The sequence below is a fragment of the Thalassophryne amazonica genome, chromosome 5 (assembly GCF_902500255.1).
Source record: "Thalassophryne amazonica chromosome 5, fThaAma1.1, whole genome shotgun sequence".
In the NCBI taxonomy this organism is placed as follows: Eukaryota; Metazoa; Chordata; class Actinopteri; order Batrachoidiformes; family Batrachoididae; genus Thalassophryne; species Thalassophryne amazonica.
Window position 1 is genome coordinate 71,446,432 of NC_047107.1, and position 27,584 is coordinate 71,474,015.

The 27,584-nt window shown below is 39.9% G+C and overlaps 1 protein-coding gene across 2 annotated transcripts in view; it reads right to left on the reverse strand.

Moving 5' to 3' along the window:
* ercc8 (excision repair cross-complementation group 8) overlaps positions 1 to 27,584 on the reverse strand; it is a 68,683-nt gene that overhangs the window by 22,067 nt on the left and 19,032 nt on the right. Inside the window, exons 5-10 of one of the 2 annotated variants that reach the window (XM_034170514.1) lie at positions 26,172 to 26,253; positions 19,551 to 19,619; positions 19,415 to 19,454; positions 18,674 to 18,777; positions 16,050 to 16,174; positions 3,984 to 4,181 (exon numbers count right to left, since the gene is read on the reverse strand). In XM_034170514.1, the coding sequence (XP_034026405.1) occupies positions 3,984 to 4,181; positions 16,050 to 16,174; positions 18,674 to 18,777; positions 19,415 to 19,454; positions 19,551 to 19,619; positions 26,172 to 26,253 (618 nt within the window). Of the gene's footprint in view, positions 1 to 3,983; positions 4,182 to 16,049; positions 16,175 to 18,673; positions 18,778 to 19,387; positions 19,455 to 19,550; positions 19,620 to 26,171; positions 26,254 to 27,584 lie in introns of both variants that reach the window. The other variant, XM_034170513.1, reaches the window with a different exon arrangement.

Sequence of the window (27,584 nt, forward strand, 5' to 3'; positions counted from 1 at the left end):
ACTGGTCTGCCTGCACTCCAGACCTGTCACCTTTTGAAAATGTGTGGCGCATTATGAAGCTCAAAATACAACAACAGACACCCGGACTGTTGAAACTAACATTGTACAGTCGTGTTCAGAATAATAGTGCCATGTGACTAAAAGTTAATCCAGGTTTGAATATATTTCTATTGTTACATGGGAAACAAGGTACCAGTAGATTCAGTATATTCTCACAAATCCAACAAGACCAAGCATTCATGATATGCACACTTAAGGCTATGAAATTGGGCTATTAGTAAAAAAAAAAAAGTGAAAAGGGGGTGTACACAATAAAGTAGTGTGGCATTCAGTTAGTGAGTTTGTCAATTTTGTGGTGACTGCTGTTGCTGACAGCAACATCTGCTGTTGACGCTACAAACTCAAAACTATTATGTTCAACTGCTTTTTTAGCAATCCTGTGAATCACTAAACTAGTATTTAGTTATATAACCACAGTTTTTCATGATTCTTCACATCTGCGAGGCATTAATTTTGTTGGTTTGGAACCAAGATTTTGCTCGTTTACTAGTGTGCTTGGGGGCATCGTCTTGTTGAAACACCCATTTCAAGGGCATGTCCTCTTCAGCATAAGGCAACATGACCTCTTCAAGTATTTTGACATATCCAAACTGATCCATGATACCTGGACCCAAAAGAACAATTTTACTCTCATCAGTCCACAAAATATTCCTCCATTTCTCTTTAGGCCAGTTGATGTTCTTTGGCAAATTGTAACCTCTTCTGCACATTTTATTTAACAGAGGGACTTTGCGGGGGATTCTTACAAACAAATTAGCTTCACACAGGATCTTCTAACTGTCACAGCACTTACAGGTAACCCAGACTGTCTTTGTTCATCCTGGAGCTGATCAATGGGTGAGCCTTTGCCATTCTGGTTATTCTTCTATCCATTTTGATGGTTGTTTTCCTTTCTTCACACGTCTCTGGTTTGTTTGTCCATTTTAAAGCATTGGAGATCATGCGATGAACAGCCTATAATTTTTTTGCACCTGCGTATAAGTTTTCCCCTCTCCAATCAACTTTTTAATCAAACTATGCTGTTCTTCTGATCATGTCTTGAACGTCCCATTTTCCTCAGGCTTTCAAAGAGAAGCATGTTCAACAGGTGCTGGCTTCATCCTTAAATAGGGGACACCTGATTCACACCTGTTTGTTCCACAAAATTGACGAACTCACTGACTGAATGCCACACTACTATTACTGGTACACCCCTTTTCTACTTTTTTTCCCTAATAGGCCAATTTCATAGCCTTAAGTGTGCATATCATGAATGCTTGGTCTTGTTGGATTTGTAGAATCTACTGAATCTACTGGTACCTTGTTTCCCATGTAACAATAAGAAAATACTCAAAACCAGGATTAATCTTTTTAGTCACATAGCACTATATTATTCTGAACACTACTGTACATCAAGCAAGAATGGGCAAGAATCCCGCTACAAAGCTTCAATAATTAGTGTCCTCAGTTCCCAAACGCTTATTGAGTGTTGTTAGAAGGAAAGGTGATGTAACACAGTGGTAAACAACTGTCCCAGCTTTTTTTGAAATGTGTTGCAGGCATCATTGAAATGAGCAAATATTTGCACAAAAACAATAAAGTTTATCAGTTTGAATAGTAAATAGCTTGTCTTTGTGGTATATTCAACTGAATATAGATTGAAGAGGATTTGTAATCATTGTATTCTGTTTTATTTACATTTTACACAACATCCCAACTTCACTGGAATTGGGGTTATATGTTTTTTATATATTTCCACATGAGGACAGCAGGCATGGAGGAGTTCATGTCCTTCAATACATGGTAGGTGTTCTCCAGCTGCAATGTCCAGGAGAATGATATGAATATGATTATCCTATGATTTTCCTGGTCTACTGTACTGGAATTCTGTATTTTTGTTACAAGCCATGTACAGGCCCTTTCGGGAAAAAAAGCATTTACGGTACGTGTGGTTTAATTTTTTTGACCAGCTATGTTACAGGCACTGTTCAGAAGAAAAGCATGTACAGTACGCATTTGTGTATGTTACCGGTTACATATTTAATTAAATTTTTAAAAGTCTTTCTGTGTAAATATGACATGTTACAATGTGGACACCTGGGGCTTATGAAAAGTGCACCTATTTATGTACATTTTTTCCCCCTTTAAAGTTGGCGGGTGCGGCTTATATTCAGGGCAGCTGATCTCACTTCAGTCTTGTAAACATTCCCTGGACTCTTTCAGATATCCTTTTGCAATCTTTTTCCACTCACTCCACCTCTCTATCATACCCTCCAATACTTTGGACAGTTGACCCCAAGTATAACCCTATCTACCTTCACCACCTCGACTCTTTGAAACTGCACTATTCCAGGGCTCCCTCTCATTCACAACACACACGCTCTATCTTGCTCCTACTGACTTTGATTTCCTTCTCTCCAGAATGCATCTCCACCTTTCCAGGCTCGTCTCAACCTGCTCTCTACTCTCACTACAGTTCACAATGTCATCTGCAAACATCATAGTCCATGGAGACTCCTGTCTGATCTCGTCCATCAACCTGTCCATCACCCATGCCAAAAAGAAACGGTTAAGAGTGATATTGATGTAATCCCACCTCCACCTTGAATGTATCTGTCATTTGTAGTGCACATCTCACTGCTGACACACTGTCCCTGTATATATCCTGCAAAACCCTCACATACTTCTCTGCCACTCCAGACTTCCTTATACCACACCACAACCCTTCTCTTCCAACCCTGTCTCAATGCCGTCTGGCCTTCTTTATACTTCCCATCAGCACTCTCAGAACAAACATTGCATTTGTCATGCTCTTTCTCAGCATGAAACCATATTGCTGCTCGCAGATCTTCATTCTTTTTCTAAGCCTAGTTTCCATTACTGTTGATCAACTTTTTTCCTCCATAGTTACTGCAGCTCTGCATATCACCATTAGTAAAAAAAAAAGTCCCTTCAGCTTCTCCCTCGTTTGTGTTGTGAAAGTGTAGGAACACGGACCCACAACAGGGAGCGCAAATGAACGGACAATGGAGAAGATAAATAACAAGTTTTACTATTGTGAAACAAGCACAACCAATACAACAATCAACAATTTGGGGATAAGCCGAATTCTGCTGGTGTCGTGTGGGCAGGCTCGAAGGTAGGAGACGTCCGTCCAGGTCGAACCGGAACCATCCAGATTTCCTCTGCCACCGAACCCTGGAAGTACTGGAACCGCCAAGTCCCGAATTCCCAGGTGGCCACTGCCTCCGCTCGTCGGATCCGGTACTGCTGGCAAGAGAGAGCAACAACACACAGGTGTGGATGCGGCTGCACCCAGTAACACGGAGAGGGGAGAAGCTGCCTCCACCTCTCGTCCCAAAAAAGCAGGAAGGTGAGTACTTATCTAGTCACTCGGCCTGCGGTAGTCTGCTGTCCTGAAAGGTTTAACAAGTTTATCGATTAACACAGAATATGCTGCAGAGAATGTTACCTCTATCTCAAGGCGATATCTCGGCATCGAGGTGCAGACGCCGTCCTGATGATATACCTCCGTGCTGAGTGGAGTCAGCTGTGTCCGGTAATGGGTGACAGCTGTCACCCTGGCTGCTCTCATCAGGCGGCAGCGCCCTCTGGTGCCTGGAGCCCGCACTCCAGGCAGGGCGCCCTCTGGTGGTGGTGGGCCAGCAGTACCTCCTCTTCAGCGGCCCACACAACAGTTTGTTTCACTCAGAGTCAAGAAGACAGGGGGTACGGACTCCATCGTCTACAGGAAGCGATTCATTTGCAACTTCTATGGCGACTGCAAATTTTTGATGAGCTTTTCTGCAAGAACGTGGACACACAGGGACTGAGCCTAATTTTCTAAACACACAGGGGACCCAAAAATTCTGAGGAGTAGAACAAAGACAAGGAATCCAAACAAAGGCAGTACAGTAGATAGATGGATCAATTTTGTGTCTAACCTGGTAGTCTGGGTGGAACTCACAGCAGTCCACGTTGTTGTAGTGACCTCTGAGCATCGTGACCAGCTCTCCTGTGTGGAGACCGTAAACAGCCACCGAGCTGCCACTTGGCACAAACACAAACTCCGGGCTGCAGCCACGTGACGTTGTGAACTGAAGACTTTTACGACTTTCATTGCACACCTTCCCATAATTTACCTGAGGGACAAACAAAGATGTGGACTGTCTGTAACATGCTGTACTGTCCAAACATTAAATGGCTTCTTACAGTGAGCAGCATGAGATGGTTTCTGGGATGTCTGTGAAAAAGATCAAAAACACTTCCACTTTATGGAGGCTTTTACACTGAAACTCAAGTAATATCATACAGCTTCTTCATGTAAACCTCTCATATAGACCTCTGGTACACACACCACACACACACACACACACACACACACACACAACCACCACACACACTATATAGTGTGTGTGTGTGTGTGCGCATGAACTCTTCATATAATAATTTAGGAAGAGAGTGAGAGAAACGCTGATAAAATGTTGCATATTTTTGGGGACACCATATACACTCAACAAAAATATAAACGCAACACTTTTGGTTTTGCTCCCATTTTGTATGAGATGAACTCAAAGATCTAAAACTTTTTCCACATACACAATATCACCATTTCCCTCAAATATTGTTCACAACCAGTCTAAATCTGTGATAGTGAGCACTTCTTTGCTGAGATAATCCATCCCACCTCACAGTGTGCCATATCAAGATGCTGATTAGACACCATGATTGGTGCACAGGTGTGCCTTAGACTGCCCACAATAAAAGGCCACTCTGAAAGGTGCAGTTTTATCACACAGCACAATGCCACAGATGTCACAAGATTTGAGGGAGCATGCAATTGGCATGCTGACAGCAGGAATGTCAACCAGAGCTGTTGCTCGTGTACTGAATGTTCATTTCTCTACCATAAGCCGTCTCCAAAGGCGTTCAGAGAATTTGGCAGTACATCCAACCAGCCTCACAACCGCAGACCACGTGTAACCACACCAGCCCAGGACCTCCACATCCAGCATGTTCACCTCCAAGATCGTCTGAGACCAGCCACTCGGACAGCTGCTGAAACAATCGGTTTGCATAACCAAAGAATTTCTGCACAAACTGTCAGAAACTGTCTCAGGGAAGCTCATCTGCATGCTCGTCGTCCTCATCGGGGTCTCGACCTGACTCCAGTTCGTCGTCGTAACCGACTTGAGTGGGCAAATGCTCACATTTGCTGGCGTTTGGCACGTTGGAGAGGTGTTCTCTTCACGGATGAATCCCGGTTCACACTGTTCAGGGCAGATGGCAGCCAGCGTGTGGCGACATGTGGGTGAGCGGTTTTCTGATGTCAATGTTGTGGATCGAGTGGCCCATGGTGGCGGTGGGGTTATGGTGGGCAGGCGTCTGTTATGGACGAAGAACACAGGTGCATTTTATTGATGGCATTTGGAATGCACAGAGATACCGTGACGAGATCCTGAGGCCCATTGTTGTGCCATACATCCAAAAACATCACCTCATGTTGCAGCAGGATAATGCACGGCCCCATGTTGCAAGGATCTGTACACAATTCTTGGAAGCTGAAAATGTCCCAGTTCTTGCATGGCCGGCATACTGACCGGACATGTCACCCTTTGAGCATGTTTGGGATGCTCTGGACCGGCGTATACGACAGCGTGTACCAGTTCCTGCCAATATCCAGCAACTTTGCAGCCATTGAAGAGGAGTGGACCAACATTCCACAGGCCACAATTGACAACCTGATCAACTCTATGCGAAGGAGATGTGTTGCACTGCATGAGGCAAATGGTGGTCACACCAGATACTGACTGGTATCCCCCCCAATAAAACAAAACTGCACCTTTCAGAGTGGCCTTTTATTGTGGACAGTCTAAGGCACACCTGTGCACTAATCATGGTGTCTAATCAGCATCTTGATATGGCACACCTGTGAGGTGGGATGGATTATCTCAGCAAAGGAGAAGTGCTCACTATCACAGATTTAGACTGGTTTGTGAACAATATTTGAGGGAAATGGTGATATTGTGTATGTGGAAAACGTTTTAGATCTTTGAGTTCATCTCATACAAAATGGGAGCAAAACCAAAAGTGTTGCGTTTATATTTTTGTTGTGTGTGCATATATATATATATATATATATATATATACATATATATACATACACACACACACAACCCCAATTCAAATTAAGTTGGGATGTTGTGTAAAATGTAAATAAAAACAGAACACAATGGGTGATTCTCACGAAATCCAGATTTAAAAGGACTCCAACTTCAAAGACATTTGAAGACAAATTTCCAATTAAGCATCTAAGATTAATGTCTGAACTTACTAAAAACATTTGACATTGTTTGGGAATTTTGTATAAAATTACAGGTATTTTAGATATTGAATGCAGAGAAAAATATCATTACCGCAACATCAAATCACATCAAATATATTGTTACATACTTTTATTTTTGGTTATTTTTAAAGTGGGTTATTAAACACTTATGTCAAGATGTATATATGCCTCAGGAAAGATTACTTTGTTATATTTCTAAATAAAAAAAAAAAATCATATTTTTTCTCATTACCGCAAGATACCTAATGATTTATATCATGTTTTTAGGATATTTCTTTAAAAACTGACAAATATAATGTTTTTTGTTAAAGAGATTAAATAAGTAATCCTATAAATTGTATAAACAGAATTCCAAACTAAAAACAATTTTTTAATTATTAAATAATTTGCAAATAAACACATATTGCGGTAATGACAACAGTGTTTCGGAAATGAAATTCACTATTTCAGAAATGAGACTCAGTGCAACACATTCATAGATCAGCAATATTCTATTTAACACAGAATGGCACTATTTATAGAATATATTTTTATAAACAAAAACATTTCCATTCAATTAATTTCATCCATTCAATTCATTTAGTTGTATATTCAATTATGAGTCAGTTGTATAACATACAATGAGTCAGTCACACAACATACAACAATTAAGCAAAAACAGTAAGTAAACAAGTAATTTCAGTGTATCACAATCATACAAACACACCACATTCAGTGTAAAATAGAACAGTAATGAATCTTAACCCATTTTTTATTTAGAACTATAGATTTAATGGAATAGTAGGCCAATTCATTTATGTACGCCTTTTGTGCTTTGCCCATATATCAGGCAAAACACAGAAATGGCGGGCAGAGGCGGTGACAGGAAGCGGTTCCGGAATTATGTCCCTAATGTAGTACCAGACCCTTTCTCCTGGAAATCTTATGCTTGGGACAAAGAACCGGTTTTCCCCAGCACAGCTCATGGTGTCAACTTCATACTGGCCATCAGTGACCTGTTTTTATAAGTAAAACAAAAACATTTTTAAAAGAGTGGCTTGATCGAGCATTTGCAGCACAATATTAGAACTGAACACTAAGCAAGTCTAACAAGAATTAAGATGTATTTTTCCATTGATATAGAAATCTTGAAAGGAAATTCACCTGTGTAACTATACCAGGGAACAACTCTGCATCATATTCAACTCGGAGCCACGTCCAACCTCTATGGTAGCCTCGGCAAAGATTTTTGTGAGAATGTCCTAAAAGTGAAATTAACTTATTTATTAACTTATCAAACTTATTTATTTATTGTAATATTTAACTTATCAACCTTTGACTTACTCGATGTATTTTCATGGTTCTTGGAACTGCTTTAATTTGTGGAGGAACCAATTCAATGCTCTCTTAATTTTTTCCTCTGACACCTTGTAGAGAGTCACAGATGAATTATTTTGTAGTTGGTCAAATAGAGAATCAGCATCTGGAATGCTAGTTTCATATGAGTTTCATATTTGCCAAGTTTTTTAAGACCCCACGAATGCCGTCTGGTGCACCTTTTCCATGTGATGCCTCTGTGAAATTCCATGTTATCCACTGAAACCCATGCATGAACGGCATAGTGTAGGCCAGACAGAATGAAGTCTTGTTTCTATAATGAGAGGTTGGGCCATCTGATATAATGTAATGTAATGTAATATAATATAATATATATTCAATTCCTGATACTACGTTACATGTAATGCCAGTGCTACATAAAAAGGGAACACTAGTGACCACTGCTGGAGAGTTTGTAAAAACTATATATATAGCAGTTACAAACTCTCCCGCAATGGTCACTAGTGTTCCCTTTTACTTTTTTATTGAGTTTTAGACAAATATCATGTTATATCAGAAATACATACAAGTTTATACATGTATACATCTATTTCTCATTACCAAAACAGTGAATCTCTCTACCGCAACCTGTCCTCAAGTGTTGCGGTGTAGGATAATGTTGTTGCGGAGTATGAATGACCTTGAACTTTCCTGCGCTCTTTCAAGGCACTATGAGGCCTAGCTAAACTTTACCTAGCTGTTTATATTTAGACCATGATGAGGCAAATATTAATCAAGAACTTTAAAAATTTAAAATGTTAAATGTTAAAAACTTTGCGTATCGGTAATGAGACATGAAAAGTCGTGTAGGCACTCTAACAAATGAACTTTCAAATTTTATTTGGAGAGAAATAAAATGAGGTGCTTAGCTGGTGGCCATCTTGGGTGTCACTGGAAATTACGTCCCCCCCATTCAGAATTTCTTGATTATAAAAGTTCCTTGTGGACTTAAATGATGATTAAAATTTGTTGCGGAAGATGAGAAAATTGGTGGTGGACAAAGTTCTTTTCCTTAAAATTTTCACTTTTTGTTACAAATGAATACCAAATATCACGTTTATTTACTGTAACTATTTGTAGTATAACATGCACTGAAAGTTTATCATGTTTATTTTTATTAAGTATTAAAATTAGTATTTCAAAGAACCTAAATTCAGTAATGGACTCGTTGCGGTAATGAGAATTATACTATTAAATGTGAAAAAACAACAAAAAATATTTTAATGATGGTCACTTTAAATCATGTGCAGCATAGCCTGTAATGATATGTTTATAACTGTATCCTTATAACTGTGATAGCATTTACTCTGTCAAAATGCTTCATGCCACCAAGTAAGTCTGATTTCATGAGAATCACCCAATGATTTGCAAATCCTCTTCAACCTATATTCAATTGAATACACCACAAAGACATGATAAACTTTATTGTTTTTGTGCAAATATTTGCTGATTTTGAAATGGATACCTGCAACACGTTTCAAAAAAGCTGGGACAGCAGTATGTCTACCACTGTGTTACATCATCTTTCCTTCTATCCGTCTACACACATACTGGCAGTTGAGCAGCCCTACATATTACCACTCATCAGGTAGTTGAGTGCAAATCATTGTATTCTGTTTTTATTTACATTTTACACAGCATCCCAACTTCTTTGGAATTGGGGTTGTACATATACACACACACGAGGGGTGACTGAGAAGTTTTGAGCCTCACCCAGAAAAATTAGGGCGTAGTTCTCCATCTTTTACACGAAGAAACCAACATTTCTCAACATTGCAACCACTGAGTCAAAATTTCACACATTCAAGAAATGTTGGTTTCTCAGGATGAAAAAGATGGAAAACCATGACCTACGTTTCTAGGTCAGGCTTAAAACTTCTCAGTCGCCACTCGTATACAAGAAAACCATTCAGCTTTGCCTCATATGTCGATCAAAACTGTGATTAAAGGTTCAATTGATTATGATTTTTGATATCCAATGTGGGCCACAGGGTTCTTAATTTGGGAGTGGCTGATGTGTAAAGCGCTTTGAGCGTCTGATGCAGATGGAAAAAGCGCTATATAAATGCAGTCCATCTGACATGCAACATAAATGGACTGCATTTATATAGCGCTTTTTCCATCTGCATCAGACGCTCAAAGCGCTTTACAATAATGCATGGGTTGAAAGCAATAAATTTTCATCTGACTGAAATTTTTTTCCTGGCAAAAATCAATGCCAGCATTCCCTAAAATGTGGCGTAGTGGGGGCACAGACTCTTTTTTCCCTCAATAAATACAATAAATACATTATACAGCATACAAATCTATTCTAAAACAGCCTCTAAGGAGAGACAGACAAACAAAAGAATGCAAAACTTGAACATAAAGGTACATAAAGGGGGTGGGGGAGCGGGGTGTAGCCCTGATCTGGGGGGGTCTGGGGGTTCCCCCCAGAACATTTTTTTAAAGACCAAATAAAATTTTGGGTATTCTGGTGAATTTTAACAGGCATGAAGTCCTCTGAAACAAATAAAACACTTCAATCTGTGAAGTAAAAACACTGTTGATTATGGGGGGTCTGGGGGATCTCCCCCAGAAATTTGTAAAAGAGCAAGTCAAATTTTGTATATTCTGTGAATTTTAATGGGTATGAAGCCCTCAGAAACAAAGAAAACTCACTTCAAACTATGGGGTCTGGGGGATCTCCCACAGAATTTTTTTTTAAAAGAGCAAGTCAAATTTTGTACATTCTGAGAATTTTAATGAGTATGAAGCCCTCTGAAACAAATAAAAGTCACTTGAAAGTGTGAAGTAAAAACAGACTATTGATTATGGGGGTCTGGGGGTGCTCGCCCAGAAATTTTCTAAAAGAGCAAGTAAAATTTTGTATATTCTGGTGAATTTTAATGGGTATGAAGCCCTCTGAAACAAAGAAAACTCACTTCAAACTGTTAAGTAAAAACACAGTATTGATTATGGGGGGTCTGGGGGATCTCCCCCAGAAATCTTTTAAAAGAGCAAGTCAAATTTTGCATATTCTGGTGAATTTTAATGGGTATGAAGCCCTCTGAAACAAAGAAAACCTCCAAATTTAAGCCTCTGTTGACCCAGGACGTCGTGAGAGAACAGAGAACTTTCAGAAGATTGTCGGAATCAGCAGTTTATTTGGACATTCCACTGTTAAAGGGATTTTTTTAATGAAAGAACGTGCGGGACGGATTGGCGCGTCCAACCTTCCTTTTCTCTCAAAAAATTCTTGAAAGGGAGTTGTAAAACAGCTAACTGATCATCTGGCAGAGGATGGTCTATTTGAAGAGTTTCAGTCAGGTTTCAGAATTCATCATAGTACAGAAACAGGCATTAGTGGAAGGTTACAAATGATCTTCTTATGGCCTCAGACAGTGGACTCATCTCTGTGCTCGTCCTGTTAGACCTCAGTGCAGCTTTTGATACTGTTGACCATAAATTTTATTACAGAGATTAGAGCATGCCATAGGGTATTAAAGGCAACTGCGCTGCAGTGGTTTGAATCATATTTATTCTAATAGATTACAATTGTTCATGTAAATGGGGAGTCTTCTTCACAGACTAAGGTTATTATGGCGTTCCACAATGTTCTGTGCTAGGACCAATTGTAGTCACTTTATACATGCTTCCCTTAGGCAGTGTTATTAGAAAGCATTGCTTAAATTTTCATTGTTACGCAGCTGATACCCAGCTTTATCTATCTGTGAAGCCAGAGGACACACACCAATAGTAAACTGCAGGGAATGTCTTTCAGACATAAAGACATGGATGACCTCTAATTTCCTGCTTTTTAAATTCAGATAAAACTGAAGTTATTGTACTTGGCCCCACCAAATCTTAGAAACATGGTGTCTAACCAGATCCTTACTCTGGATGGCATTACCCTGACCTCCAGTAATACTGTGAGAAATCTTGGAGTCATTTTTGATCAGCAGGATATGTCATTCAATGCGCATATTAAGCAAATATGTAGGACTGCTTTTTTGCATTTGCGCAATATCTCTAAAATTAGAAAGGTCTTGTCTCAGAGTGATGCTGAAAAGCTAATTCATGCATTTATTTCTTCTAGGCTGGACTACTGTAATTCATTATTATCAGGTTGTCCTAAACGTTCCCTGAAAAGCCTTCAGTTAATTCAAAATGCTGCAGCTAGAGTACTGACGGGGACTAGAAGGAGAGAGCATATTTCACCCATAATGGCCTCTCTTCATTGGCTCCCTGTTAATTCCAGAATAGAATTTAAAATTATTCTTCTTCCTCATAAGGTTTTGAATAATCAGGTCCCATCTTATCTTAGGGACCTCTTAGTACCATATCACCCCAATAGAGCGCGTCGCTCTCAGACTGCAGGCTTACTTGTAGTTCCTAGGGTTTGTAAGAGTAGAATGGGAGGCAGAGCCTTCAGCTTTCAGGCTCCTCTCCTGTGGAACCAGCTCCCAATTCGGATTAGGGAGACAGACACCCTCTCTACTTTTAAGATTAAGCTTAAAACTTTCCTTTTTGAAAAAGCTTATAGTTATGGCTGGATCGGGTGACCCTGAACCATCCCTTAGACTTAGACTGCTGGGGGGTTCCCATGATGCACCAGTGTTTCTTTTTATTCACCTCTTTTTGCTCTGTATGCACCACTCAGCTTTTAATCATTGGTGATTGATCTCTGCTCTCTTCCACAGCATGTCTTTTTCCTGATTCTCTCCCCTCAGCCCCAACCAGTCCCAGCAGAAAACTGCCCCTCCCTGAGCCTGGTTCTGCTGGAGGTTCCTTCCTGTTAAAAGGGAGTTTTTCCTTCCCACTGTCGCCAAGTGCTTGCTCATAGGGGGTCGTTTGACCGTTGGGGTTTTTCTGTAATTATTGTATGGCTTTTGCCTTACAATATAAAGCGCCTTGGGGCAACTGTTTGTTGTGATTTGGAGCTATATAAATAAAATTGATTGAATTGATTGATTCTCTTGTATTTTGATCTGTTCTAATCCGGTGAATGCATCAAAAGGGTGCTGTGTTGTTGGCTGTACAGTCAATAAAATACAAAATTAGGGCCTAAAGCAACTGACGTTGTTCTGCTGTGCACAAAGTAACACTGTCACCAGTTTTGAAAACGCATGCTCACTGAGAAACTCAAAACTGGCGTATTCACATTTAATCGGTAAAATGCTCTCACTCATAAAACAAACTATTGCAACTAACAATTATTTTAGTAATCGATTAATCATTTTTTGTTTTGTTTTTTTTACTTACATGTGAGTTTTGCCATTATTTCTTGAAGTGAGTTATTATTAAAAGGCCTTTGTCAAGCAATATCAATGTTTGAGCTTGTAATAAAGTTATGATGTTATATCTCATCAAAAACATACCTGGGGTATTGTTTTATTGTGCACATACATACATCACTGACACACCACAGAGAGATTTCCATCAGGTTTCACCCGATTATGAGCATTTTTAGATGCCTACAGAAACTATCTCAACCACTGACAACATATTACAGCAAGAGTCATGAAAAAAGACACAAATGTGCAGTTTACTGCATTTTATTTTTTTCTTGTGTAAAAACACAGCTTAGATGTGGTTTGACCGAACAAATTGTCATTAAACTTAAATAAAACAGAGATGAAGTGGTGGTGTAAGAGTTACTAGGTGTTCAGAGGAAACAGTTATTTCTATATTTATTTATTTATGTTCACTGTTAGTTGATTTTACCTTTTCTGTTGTGTTTTGTTTTATCAGGTTCTTCTCTAAAATTGTATTGTAGCAGTATTAGTTATTATTACTTTTGTTGTAGCTGCTATTATTTATATAAATAAAAATAAATAAAAAAATTTACAATTCGTAATACATTCGACTCTTTTACGACAAACGCTAAGCCATTAATTATTTATTATACAGAAAACAAATGCACAAACTGTGCTGAGATGCGAACAGCTTAATGCTAACTTAACATTGAAAACGCCATAGACCGTTAGCATCGGTCCCAGTTTTTAAGTTATAAAATACATCAACTGTTTTAGAATACCATAACAGGTCGGTTTAATATAAAAAAGAAAAATTGGCCTATAACTGAAGCATTAACATTGTCTAAAGTTTTGTTTTTCGAAACTGGTGCTGGATATCATGCACTCACATATATTCACATATGTGCATGCCACAAGACTCTTTTAACTAAACCTGATGACCACTCTGCCAAGACAGCTTACAGAAATGCCTGCTCCACACTGCAAAGCAAGCTCCGCATACTGTAGAACGACTGGTGGCTAGCTTTTGCAGAGAAGACACAACAACATGCCGATGCCGTAGACATGCGCTCCTTTTATGAAGCCCTTAAGACCATCCATGGGCCAGCACATCAAGTGCAAGCACCCCTGCGCTCCTCAGACGGTTCCACCCTTCTGACAGACAAGGAAACCATTATGCAGCGTTGGTCAGAACACTTTGAAAACCTCTTCAGTGACAAGCGCACTGTGCAAGAGTCATCAATCGAGAAGATTCCCCAGGTGGAGGTGAAATGGGAACTTAATGACCCCCCAACACTTGAAGAGATCCGAAAGGCCACCACGCAGCTGAATCCAGGGAAGTCTCCTGGCATAGATGGCATCCCAGCAGAGGTGTACCAAAATGGAGGTGAGGCAGTCCTCGACAAGCTTCAGATTCTCTTCTCCAGTTGCTGGGAAAAGGAAATGGTTCCACATGACCTTCGGGATGCGGTCATTGTCTCCCTGTACAAGGACAAGGGCGACAAGTCAGGTAAGATTTTGGCTCGAGTGCTGCTCAACAGGCTTACCCCTACCATAGCGCATGAAAATACTCCCGAGAGTCAGTGCGGATTTCGGGCCAACAGGGGAACCACCGACATGATCTTCGTCCTGAGACAGATCCAGGAGAAGTGCAGAGAACAGAACATGGCCCTTTATGCAGCCATCATAGACCTAACCAAGGCTTTTGACACAGTCGTGAGGGTTTGTGGAAGATTCTTGCACACCTTGGCTGCCCTCCAAAGCTCCTCACCATCATCCGCCAGCTGCATGAAGGCCAGATGGGACAAGTGAAGTACAACGGAACTCTGTCCGGCAGCTTCCCCATCTCAAATGGCGTCAAACAAGGTTGCATCCTCGCGCCCACTCTGTTCTCCATCTTCTTCAGCATGATGCTTCGTGAGGCCAAAGAAGACTTGACAGACGGCATCTATATCCGCTTCAGAACTGACGGAAGTCTGTTTAACTTGCGGCGCCTTCTGTCCCACACTAAGATCACAGAACAGCTAATCATGGAGCTGCTCTTCGCAGATGACTGCGCCCTCGTCGCCCATACGGAGCAAGCCTTGCAGCACATTGTCAACTGTTTTGCTGAAGCAGCAAGAGCCTTCGGCCTCACCATCAGCCTGAGAAAGACAGAAGTGCTATATCAACCGGTCCCCCATACAGCATATACCCCACCCCAAATCAACATCGAGAGTACCAGCCTGAATGCAGTAGAGCACTTCACGTATCTCGGTAGTGTTATCTCAAACGACGCATCTGTTGCCAAGGACCTAGACGGTCGCCTTGCCAAGGCCAGCAGTTCTTTTGGTCGACTCTCAAAGAAAGTCTGGCAGAATCATGCACTGCGCCTTTCCACAAAAGTGTAGGTCTACAGAGCCATTGTGGTCCCTACCCTCCTGTATGGAGCTGAAACCTGGGTTCTGTATCGCCAGCAGATCAGATTACTGGAACGCTTTCATCAGTGTTGTCTCCGAAACATCTTCGGGATCAAGTGGCAGGACTACGTCTCAAATGAGGACATCCTTACCAGAGCCAAATCGGCCAGCATGGAGTCTATTATACTCAAACAACAGCTTCGTTGGGCAGGTCACGAAGCCAGGATGGATGATACACGCATGCCGAAATTAATTCTCTTTGGTGAGCTCAAGGAAGGGAGACGAAACCAAGGGGCCCCCCAAAAGCGCTATAAGGACCAGCTGAAGAAACAGCTCTCCCTTACAGGCATTCAGCATCAGTCATGGCAGCATCTAGCTACAGATAGACTCAGCTGGCGTTCCAGCATCAAATCCGCCAGCCTGAAGTTTGAGGCAGAAAGAAGTGAGGCCTCACGCCAGAAGCGTCAAAGACAGAAAGAGCGGGCAGCAGCACAAGCCCAGCCTACTCAAGTGTTCATTTGCCCCAAGTGTAACAGGTCTTGTGCATCCCGCATCAGACTTTTCAGCCACCAGAGGGCTTGTAGAAAATAAACTAAAAAAAAAAGGCCTTCCCACTATCCTCGCAAGTGAGGAAACTGCCAACAACAACATATATTCTCACAGACATCTTACCAGAGTGTTTTCTCCAGTAGCACTGTTCCATAGCCTCATACGGTCATCAGTTCCAGTAGTGAGGAGGTAGAGGCCATCGCCAGTAAAACACAGCCCGTTTACTCTTCCATTATGGGCTGTGTTCACTGTTAGAGACAAATGTTAGAGACATTCATCATCACTTTATACTTCCATCTATGTAAAAGACTCACTTTTTCTTTTTAAACCAACATTTTAATTTCTTTCCATTAATGACTTGTAACTGTTGTTAAAACTATAGTTAAAATGATTCTACAATTAATCAATGTGCTGACTGACCATTTTGATTATTAATTAATGAGTTGCTGTTATTTATCAAAAAAGAATATCAATAAAATATGCTTCTTATTTCTCAAGATGTGATATGTTGATGCTTTTCTCAGTTTATAATATCATTACAAATTTAACATGTTGAGCTTTTGAACACTTGGCCAGACAAATTAAGTAATTTGAAGTGTAACCCTAACCCTGGGTAACTGTGGTGGGCATTTTATTAAACAATAGGTCGCCCAGAGTGCAACCCCCTCTGTTTGTCTGTCCTTACTCTAACTGTGTTCACATGTTAGCAGGGGTGCTGTTTCAAAGTATAAAATTTTTATTTGACAATTATCCTGTACTTGCACCCACTTCAACATCTAATTGTTGCTCCTTGGCCCAAAGCCTGCCTTCACCAAATTTCACTGAAACCTCAATGTTTTTTTTATCTTGCTGATAATCACACAGATCAATGATACCTCCCAGGTTCAGGGTAACCAATAATTAATAATAATAATAATAAGTAATAATGATAATAAACCCAAGAGGCCACAGGATAATCAGTCATAGAAATATTCTTGTTTGCAGCTGTAGATCGAACTTCACATCTCCTTTCATTAGACAGAGAAGATGATGTAAACTGTTTTCCTCCAGGCACCTATGGCCTCAGCACAACAGGACCCCAGAGAGGAAAAACAAAAGCTGCATGTGCACAATATTGTTGTGTTTCAGCAGAACAGAAGCTGCATGGTTTCAAGCAAGCTAAATAATCTAAAATAATATCTTCAACAAAGAAATCTCTTTAAATACAAACCTGAATAAATATTTAGCTTTAGACCATGAGACATGAGTGCAAAAGTTACATCACTTTGTCTGTGTGACCTAACAAGAATCACTTTATTACCCCCCACCAGCTAACAGGAGAGGGGCAGAGGTTCTGCCTGTATGCTTGCTTGCCTCAAGGTAAGACATGTCACTAAGTGATGAACAGAATTTAATGAAATTTTAAGGAGAGTTGATTTTTTAAAAAGTTGATTACATTTTGGTAGGGGTATTTTTACTTTTAAATATAGGTAATAATGGTTGGCTATTATTACCGTATTATTACAGTCTTACACACTGTCCCGAGCCTCTTTTCTATATGGAATTGGATATATTTCCAGAAAATCAAACCAACAACTGCAGATGTGTGAAATTTGACATTTCCACATAAGAGTTTATCAAGTAGGAATTTTGTATTAGTCTGATTGATGCATGTGTGCAAAGCGCGATAATCCTAATCCAAATTACATCCATTAGATCTAATCCCAAATGTGATACGCCACAGGACAGATTAATACAGATTAGAAATAGAGCCTTCTCTCATTGCGCCCCAGTCCTGTGGAATGATCTCCCTGCGTTAGTGAGGCAGTTGGACTCTGTTGAGACTTTTAAGTCGCGATTAAAGACGCATTTGTTTTCTATTTTATATGATTAACATATTGTTTTACTATGCTTTTTATTCTTTTTCTTTTTTTTTTTTACTTTTTAATTATTATGCTTTTAATCTTTTAATTACACTCTTTGATCTTTTGGTTTAATTTGTTGTTTTGTTTTCTGTAAAGCGCCTTGAGGCGATGCTGTCGTGATATGACGCTCTATAAGTACAATAAACTGAATTGAATACTGTTATGTTTCATGTCACGTGTACGGTGTCCTGCCCTGCTCCACAGGGTGCTGTGCTTCCCACATCAGTACCAAACATCAAATTAAATAACTATGTTGATAGCACAGGTTGATGGAGATTTCAGCAAACAAAAGATTTTTATAGGTTACATTTTAACTGATGAATGACACAGGACAGATCAAAACAGTCTGGAGCTATCCTTGAGGATTTTGTTCTTCTATTTGGCTTTTTTAACAAGCAGGAGATGAGAAAAGCATGTTTTAATGTGATAGGAAAAAGAACAGGAGAGAGCCTCTTACAGACAGCTGATCATGTATTTCAAATGCAAACAATTCCAGCACAAGATAAGTGAATCTCCCACTCTGCCATAAACAGCACTGCAGTTATTCCATGACAGTGCCAAATACTGTACAAATCATTTAGCCTCCTCTGCTCATACACTACTGATAAAGTACAAACATGAAACATGTGACTCCTCCATCAGGAACATGTGACATGAAACATGACACCACTTCAGCATTACAGGATTCTTTTCTACACAACTACAATGCCAATTAAGCTGTCGCCTGACAAGCATACATGTCTGCACACAAATCTCATACTGGTCAAAATAGAGTAACAATGCTGACGGACGGACGGACAGACAGACAGACAGACAGACAGACAAATAAAGGAGTGACAGTACCTGCCTCAGAGGAGGCTTTTGATTTGTCTCCATTGTGCTGGTCCAGTGTGAACAGACTGCCACAAGCCCGACGCACATCCCACACTTTCACCTTACTGTCTGCACTTAGAAAGAGAACAAGGAATTGATTATTGTTATTTATTTATTTTTAATTATTACTTCTTGGTTAAGTCAAGAAGTGATCTAAAATAAGGCCTATAGTAATTGTCTTATAATTTATTCCAATACTGTGTTTATACTTACATAATTTAGTAACACTAAACTATCCCGTCCTACACTAACACTTTTTTTTTATGAATTTTCTGTGGGGATTTCTTCTGTATCCCCCTTCAGCTAATAGAATAGTATCCTTCTCTCCAAGTGTTCTTTCATTTGGTTTCAAACTCCAAAGGGACAGCAGCACACTGATCCCAGTGGGTTAATTAGCAGGGCCAGTGTAGCATAAAACAGGTGGGGGCCGCAACTGCCATATGCTGTAATGGCAGTTCCAAAGAAAACACTATGATTGTGCCACACTACCGAGCACTGTGAACCCATTATACCTGACACTGCATTGTGAAGTTGCCAGATGGCTGAGAATTCAGATGACAACAAATGCTGGGATACAACAAGGTGGGAATTATGCTGCACTTCCTGTCATACTTTGAAGCAGCATTAAGTGCAAACTAGGTGACAGCTTGAGAGGGTTGCAGCCAGACAGTTCAGAGTGCCTACCTGGCAGTGGCCAAGATGTGCTCGTACCTGGGAGACCAGCACACAGACAGAACCTCTGCTCTGTGACCTGAGCGGAAAAATAAATTTCATTTAACTCGGTGCATTCATACAAGGAAAAAAGGCAGGAAAAGTAAAGTGTGCATTTTTGTTCTTGTCCACTAACCCTGAAGAATTTGAATGCATGAGCCAGACTTCAGATCACACAGCTGTATTTTGGGGTTTTTGGTGCCAACTAAAAACACAGAGACAAAGAGACAGGTGAGTAAGGACTGGTGAGCATTTCTTCATCTGAAATACAGAATATGAAGTGAACTGCTAAGAAAAGTTCTAAGTTCTCTGCGATTAGCAGAGAAAGCATAGGAGTCAGTCAGTGGGTCCACAAAAATGCCGTAAAAACTAGAGCTTCTCTGACATATCGGTTGGCCGATGATATTCGTCGATATGAACGTTTCAAGAACATATCAGCATCAGGGTTATTTTTGCTGTCATGAAAACTTTTATTTTACCAGGTGTATCTGAAGATTATCAGAAAAAGAATTTGGCTGTTGAAAATGGTGTGAATAGGAAATTCAGCCAGTAAGGGGTGCTATAAATGGTCTTGTTCACAATGTTGTAAAGCATGGCTGGGACCCCCAACACCCCTTATTCATATCAGCTACAAGAGGCAGACATAAAGCAACTACCTGCCATTCATTTTCAATTACAGTGTGCGCTACGCCAACTGCTAGGTGGGCACAAAATAGACAAGAAGTAGAGCAACGCAACATTGCAACTGCCAATCCAAGTGAAGGCAGTGTGACAGCAGCTTGATGTACACTGGCTGTTGTTTTTAAGACTTATTTAATGCCTGTCAGAATTAAATTTAAGACCAACATCACAATAACCAGAGGACCAGAGGATCCTCAGTTCAAATCCCAGCCTGACCGGAAAAATCACTAAGGGTCCTTGGGCACGGTCCTTAATCCCCGAGTTACTCCCGGTGTGTAGTGAGCACCTGGTATGGCAGCACCCTCACATCGGGGTGAATTTGAAGCATTATTGTAAAGCGTTTTGAGTGTCTGATCCAGATGGAAAAGCGCTATATAAATGCAGTCCATTTACCATTTTTATTTATCACAATAAGGTCTGCTCACACTGGTGCTAATATCTTAGGCGGAGATGTAATGGAGACGAAGGCAGAACAAGAGCAGACCTGAGTCATACCAGCCATCTGCTAGTACACTGATTATGCCATCTTGTGCTTCTCACTTTGCATGTGGGATTCCACTGCCTTGATTCCCACTGTGCAGTGTTTGAAGGACTTCTTGCGTAAAATGCAACATGCCTTGAGCACATTCCCTGGTACTGATTTAAGTCATGCCACAAAATCTTTGAAAAGCCCATTTTTATTAAATTTACACTCCCAAGTTATCACATTACAGCGAGCTAGTTGAAAGTGTGTCAGCACTGAGCATCTGGGCAAGAAACAAAAGAGATTTGTTGGTTAAGCTGTCTCAATTTGTGTAGCATGAGAGCCATTCATTGAATCATATTAAATATATAGATATTGCGGTTTATTTTGGTATTTTTAATTACAATGTCAGAAGAAAATGTGAATAAAATCCTACTCTTTATGGCTTAGCATTTAAAGTCAATGTTTTTTAAGACGTTAAGGATCTGCAGGCAGCCTGATGGTTATCATTATTTCTAATAAAGTTCATGTTTAAACTGTAAAACATCTCAATTATTAAAAAAAAAAATAGCTTTTTCCAGGTCCCACCTCCTAATTTTTTTCCTTTAATGAAGCATATTAACTGCTACAAGTTTCATTCAGATATATGGATATTTACTGGTAGCTCAATGAACTGAAGTGTTTACTATATCATGTAATATAATTGGGGCTCAGTTAACCAGTCTGGCTATGAAAGTGGACTAGATGTAGAGTTCATAACGTCAACTGTCAATCCAGTTAACAGTGATATCCTTCGCTTCATTCGGCAACAACTAACAAAATTTCATCCCACATGATTACCGTGAGCTCCTGCACTTGTCACTGCTGTTTCAAGAACTGACTGCAATGGTGATGTACACATTCAGACTCCTGGGACATTCCATCAAGCTAGATGATGGCAAAGTTCATATGCAGTCTGAAGATACGTATACATCTTTCGTTCCCAGTTCCGAATGACTGCACATGAACTCTCGTCTCCTGGCCATTTCAACACATTTGTGATAAAGGTCTATCTCAAGGCTTGGTTCACATGCATGTGTGTGTGTCATCTGCTCCACAAAATGTTCTGCAGCTACTGCGTGAGCTGGACAGCTACAAGAGGACAAATGAAGCTATTGCAAAAGCTGCAGTAAAGTCATTCTCTGGACAGTGCATTGTGACATTTTTAGTCATTTTTTTTTTGTGTGTGTTCATCTGTTTTTGTTCAAAAAGCACTTATTAAGTTCTGAAGTAACTGCATTTTAAGTATTTCTACAATATTTTTATGTTAAAACATTTATCATATCCAAATTTTTCCAAAAATTACAAAACTTTGATGCTGTGGAGCTACCGGTAAATATTATTATAATACATCCAAATTTTGTCAGCTCTTTTCTTTTCACATTATGAGCAAATCTGGGTGAGACGGACAATAAAAATGAGAAGCTTTATTTTTGAGTGGCAACCTGTTGCATATCAGTCAGACTCTTGCAAAAACTACTGTATATTCAGCTCTGATATTTTGGGTTCTGCTAGATAGGGGTGAGGAACAATGACCCTCATAATTTGGGCCATGTTGGCATCTTTTACATGTAAAATGACTAACTTAAAAACGGACAGGCCTATCAATTTGCTTGTGAAGCCTTGCTGCCGACTGCAGGGTTCTGGTGGTCATGTAGGCCAATGTTACTTGTTTAAAATCTATTCAAAATATGTTTGCTACTACTAGTTTTAAAGTCCACTGTACAGTCATAATAATTTATATATATACTTGCCAGTAATGGAAAATTTTAAACATTTTGCATCGTAAATGTGTGAGTACTGCAACAGCGTATACAGGGAGGGGAATTTGAGGAAGGGAAAACTGGAGTATCAGGTTTTTGTTCAATAGGTGTGGCACAACATGAAAAATTTGATAAAATATACAGTATGTATACTCAACAAAAATATAAACGCAACACTTTTGGTTTTGCTCCCATTTTGTATGAGATAACAGTTTGATGACAGTTTGTGCAGAAATTCTTTGGTTATGCAAACCGATTGTTTCAGCAGCTGTCCAAGTGGCTGGTCTCAGAAGATCTTGGAGGTGAACATGCTGGATGTGGAGGTCCTGGGCTGGTGTGGTTACACGTGGTCTGCGGTTGTGAGGCTGGTTGGACGTACTGCCAAATTCTCTGAAACGCCTTTGGAGACGGCTTATGGTAGAGAAATGAACATTCAATACACGAGCAACAGCTCTGGTTGACATTCCTGCTGTCAGCATGCCAATTGCACGCTCCCTCAAATCTTGCGACATCTGTGGCATTGTGTTGTGTGATAAAACTGCACCTTTCAGAGTGGCCTTTTAATGTGGACAGTCTAAGGCACACCTGTGCACTAATCATGGTGTCTAATCAGCATCTTGATATGGCACACCTGTGAGGTGGGATGGATTATCTCAGCAAAGGAGAAGTGCTCACTATCACAGATTTAGACTGGTTTGTGAATAATATTTGAGGGAAATGGTGATATTGTGTATGTGGAAAAAGTTTTAGATCTTTGAGTTCATCTCATACAAAATGGGAACAAAACCAAAAGTGTTGCATTTATATTTTTGTTGAGTGTATATAACAGAAGAGGTAAAGATAGTACGTGATATTCAATAAAACCAAACGCAAATAATTATACCGTACATGTATCACAGATTACACTAAATTTATTATGTAAACATGCTAATTAAAAACCTATTCCCCAGATTGAGAAAAAGAAAATTCTAAAACCTGTTTGTAATGCCACAAAAAGGAGTGGACACATAAAAGACAACATAGCTGTCTCTGGCAAGGAAAGAGGAGTGTCAAAGACAATGGAAACTGTGTTTCACAGGAGATACAGAACTTGTTGGTCCTGCTTGGTTGTGAGGTTAATTATGATGAATCTTCAATGTTTGACCAGTCCTCCCGTATTTACTCACACAAATCACTGTTCGATTTAAAGCACGTCTAACCATCGACTAATCTTATGCCCCACAAGCACCTGCCACTTTATGACCTGGGATAAATACCGGTACCATGGTACGCATAAGTATTTGGACATTGACCATTACCTCCACTATGGATATTAAATAGACGGTAAACATTTTTGGATTTATGTGGTGACGTAATTGTCCTTTATTTTAATATATGAATAGTGAGAAGTGGGTAAGAGTTTCTAAGTATTTACTTCTTTCTACTCCCGTACAAACATTATTGCTTTATTGACATTTTTCTTGTAGAATACCATTATTGTTGTTTTTTTCCTTTGTTCGAAAAAAAAAATCATTCATTGATTCTTTCATAAATTAAACAAATCAACATGTGCCTGTAGTGTAGATTTGCAGCTCTAATTCAACGAGTTCAGCAAAACCAAAAAAAGTAACAATAAAACATGAACAAGTGACTTGAATATGTCATGAAGTTATACTGCTTTATGGTGAAGTGGCACAGACAAGGAATTTCTTTAAAAAAAAAAGACAAGTCATCAGGAGATGACACATCCCCTGGTCCTGACAAATCAGTAATACAAAGTGTCGAGAGATCACCCAAGTACACCCTTACACTAAATATGAATGAAATTGGTCAAATGGTTCTTGAGATGTTGTGCTAACAAGGGTGGCAATGACAATATCTTGAATATCTTACTCTGACCTTGAAAGTGACCCAAGGTCACTGTAATCGACTGGTGTTGGGAATCATCCAAGCACACTCTTATACTAAATATGAATTGAAACTGGCCAACTGGTTCTTGAGGTAACACGCTATAAATCAAAACCAGACAGATGTACAGACAGACGAAGAGACGGATATGTTGGTTTCTTATTTATTACGATTCTGAATCGATCCAAAATGTCCAAGAATCGATTTTTAAAAAGCATTTTATTAAACATTTCCTTGCTTACTCGCTGCGTGTACTGTTTGTCAGGCAACGGCTTCCATACTACAGCGTCTCCGGGAGGGGCGGGGGGGGGGACCGGCGTGCTTCAAACATTTGTGAGCTGCAGCTTAGCATGGCGGATGAAGAGCTAATTCAGCCAGCACCGTCTTTGCTGAAGGCAAATGTTTGGGCGCATTTTGGATTTTATTATTTGCTGCGTAAGAAGGAGCTTGACATGACTTATGCAGTGTGCAAAATCTGCAAAATGAAAGTTAAGTACTTCGGAAACCGGACAAATCCGCAAGCCCACATGCTACGTCATCCCCCGGAGCTAAAAGGAGCGGAGCAGCGGTCTCTGCCGACTACTGACCAGCGCTTCACTAAACTGCCAATCAACTCCGAACGAGCAAAGCAGATAAGTAAATTTACATCTTTAGAATCACTTGATTAACCTTGTAAAGCTGCATTTTCTTAAACATAAACATTTTTTAAGTAATATAACTATTTCTCAGAGCTTTTTGGATCGAAAATCGATTCTGAATCGAATTGTCACCCCAAGAATCGGAATCGAATTGAATCGTGAGTTGTTGTACGATTCACATCCCTAATAAAAATATAGAATTTCAGCAAAAGTTTGGCAGAAGGCATGAGAAACACAAGTCTAGATATGATGGATTTTCTGGTATGAAAATCCTTCTCTCTTCCACTCCAATATGAAGCTGTACCTGGGTGTGCAACAGACAAAAGCTTCACTTTGCAGTTTCTCCAATCACAGCCAGAGAAGCCTTTAACTCCTTTACAGTTGTCTGGGTGTCATGTTGGCTTCCCTCACTCATGTGCTTCTTGCACAGTCATGCAATTTTTAACAGCTGCCTACTTTAGACAGATGCATCAAATGGTACTCTGCTATTTGTATATCTAAATGATTGCTGCAAATGAAGTCCAACACTTGGAAATGTTCACGTATTTATCCCATGACTTATCTAAACTACTGATGATCTGTACCGACAATAATCCTTATATTTTGTTTATCCAATTAGTTATGGGCTTTAAAAATGGAGAGACAGTGTATTCAAGTTGATGTCATTCTTAATTGGTTACGGCGATATTTCTGTTAACGTCCTGGAATTAAAGGTGAAAGTCTTCACTACAAACACATCTTGACTGTTTCATTTCAACTCCATTGTAGTGGTGTGCAGAGAGAAGTACACCCTATATCGGGTGTCATGCCCATTGGTGCATGTCTTTCTCTATGGATTCCGTAGTGTCAAGCCAATGAGTCTATGACTCCCCCTGGATGGGACACAGGTTACTTCCCTGGTTACCCATTTACAGGTGGGTGGACTGAGACAATGTCAATTAAGTGTCTTGTCCAAGGGCAAAGACAGGCAAAATGAGCAGGATTCAAACCCAAGTCTACACACATATTGGCAGTTAAGCAGCCCTACATATTATCCACTCATCAGGTAGTCGAGTGGATAAGGATGAGGTCTGCCCTCACTAACCATGCAAAATGGGGAAACACACTGATGATAAAGGAGATTTTTGTCTGGTGATGATGCAGTGTGTTATATCATGAACAGAGAGCAGCTGTTATTTAAGCTGGATACCTCCATATTATTCAAATTTTTTTATATTCTGAACTTCAAGCAGTGTTCACAGCCCTGACTGCAAAGCAAACACATACACACAGCCTCATTCACATACCTGCAATGAGACTGTGCTTCCTGGCGATGGGGGACAGGTGGTGGCTGTAGACGTTACCTTCAAACTCAAAGACTTCAGCAGGCTGAACAGCCCAAAGTTAATAAAGAAAAGGAAGAGGGTGGATCAGAAAGACAAGGATGGAAGAATCAGATCAAATTTCATCATGTACTCCAGAGATTATAATCAAGTTTGTATTTAGTTAAAGCTCAAAGCCATTCGCCTTTATTGTGGTTTGTCACACATGTAGACTGTCAGCCAGGATCTCAAAATACGCATAGCATTACCAAAAAGTGTCAAAAGCTACCATACCTTTTCTGAAAGCATGGAATCTCAGTTTTGTATGTATGGCAAATATTTCTACTGATGTGTTTGATTTCAGTCACACTATCACCTGTTCTCATAAACTGGATTAGCTTATCTAACAGAACTCATTGTTTTACAATACAGCATTCTGGTATGATTGTATTCCTGATATAAGCATACAATTTCTCGTAAGCCATTCAACATGACAATACTGACTGTCATCACTGTTGATGCAGTCTACCTGATTTGAGTCCAATGAAGCATTGCAACTGTACTGACGGTAACAGACACAATGGTAGTGTGCCTCGGCAGCAACAATATGCCTAGAAGCAATTGCTAGGATGTCCGTATCAATTATCCTTATTGCTATGTTGCACTATTTTTCATCATAATGTAACTCTCCACATTTAACCAGAGGCTCTTTTGTGTAACTGCCTTTTTTGTACTTGTCCTCTTTTTTGCAAAATATGCAAATCCTGCCATATGTTCTGGCTGTTTTGGTTGAGACCAGGAATACACGAGCCATCTTTCTGGGTAGCTCGAAGTTGTCCTGTACATTGCTTGATGGCTCTCCAGGACTTTCTTGTCTCAACCTATCCAGAGTCTTCTTGTGGGTAAAGGCACTCCTATATGCACTGTGACAGTACACATCAGGAACATGTACATCATTGTTCCAAGTTCAAGTTCTCTACTACCTTAACTCTCTGGGGTCCGAGGGCATTTTTTGGACAGTTCACTCACCTGGCATAAATGTTTTGTTATTGCTGTTAACAGCTCTCCCTACATCCCACAATCAAGTTTTGTGTCTCTTTTTTTTTTTAGGACAACCTGTGCTTTCAGAATATATATGTTTTTGTTGTGTTTTATAAGTGTAATAAAGGTTTATAATCAAAAATAGGCAAGGAAAAAATAAAGCGAAAAATTATTTTCCACACCCATTTATTCAAAACACACAGCAAACTATAATAAACAACTGTTTTGACACTTTATGAAGGTAATTTGAGGTCTTGTGTGAAAGGCTGAACAACAAAAAGGCTCAAACAATAAACACAAATGCACATTTTGAACAATATAACAAAATGGTCTATGCGTTTTGTTGTCCATTGATAT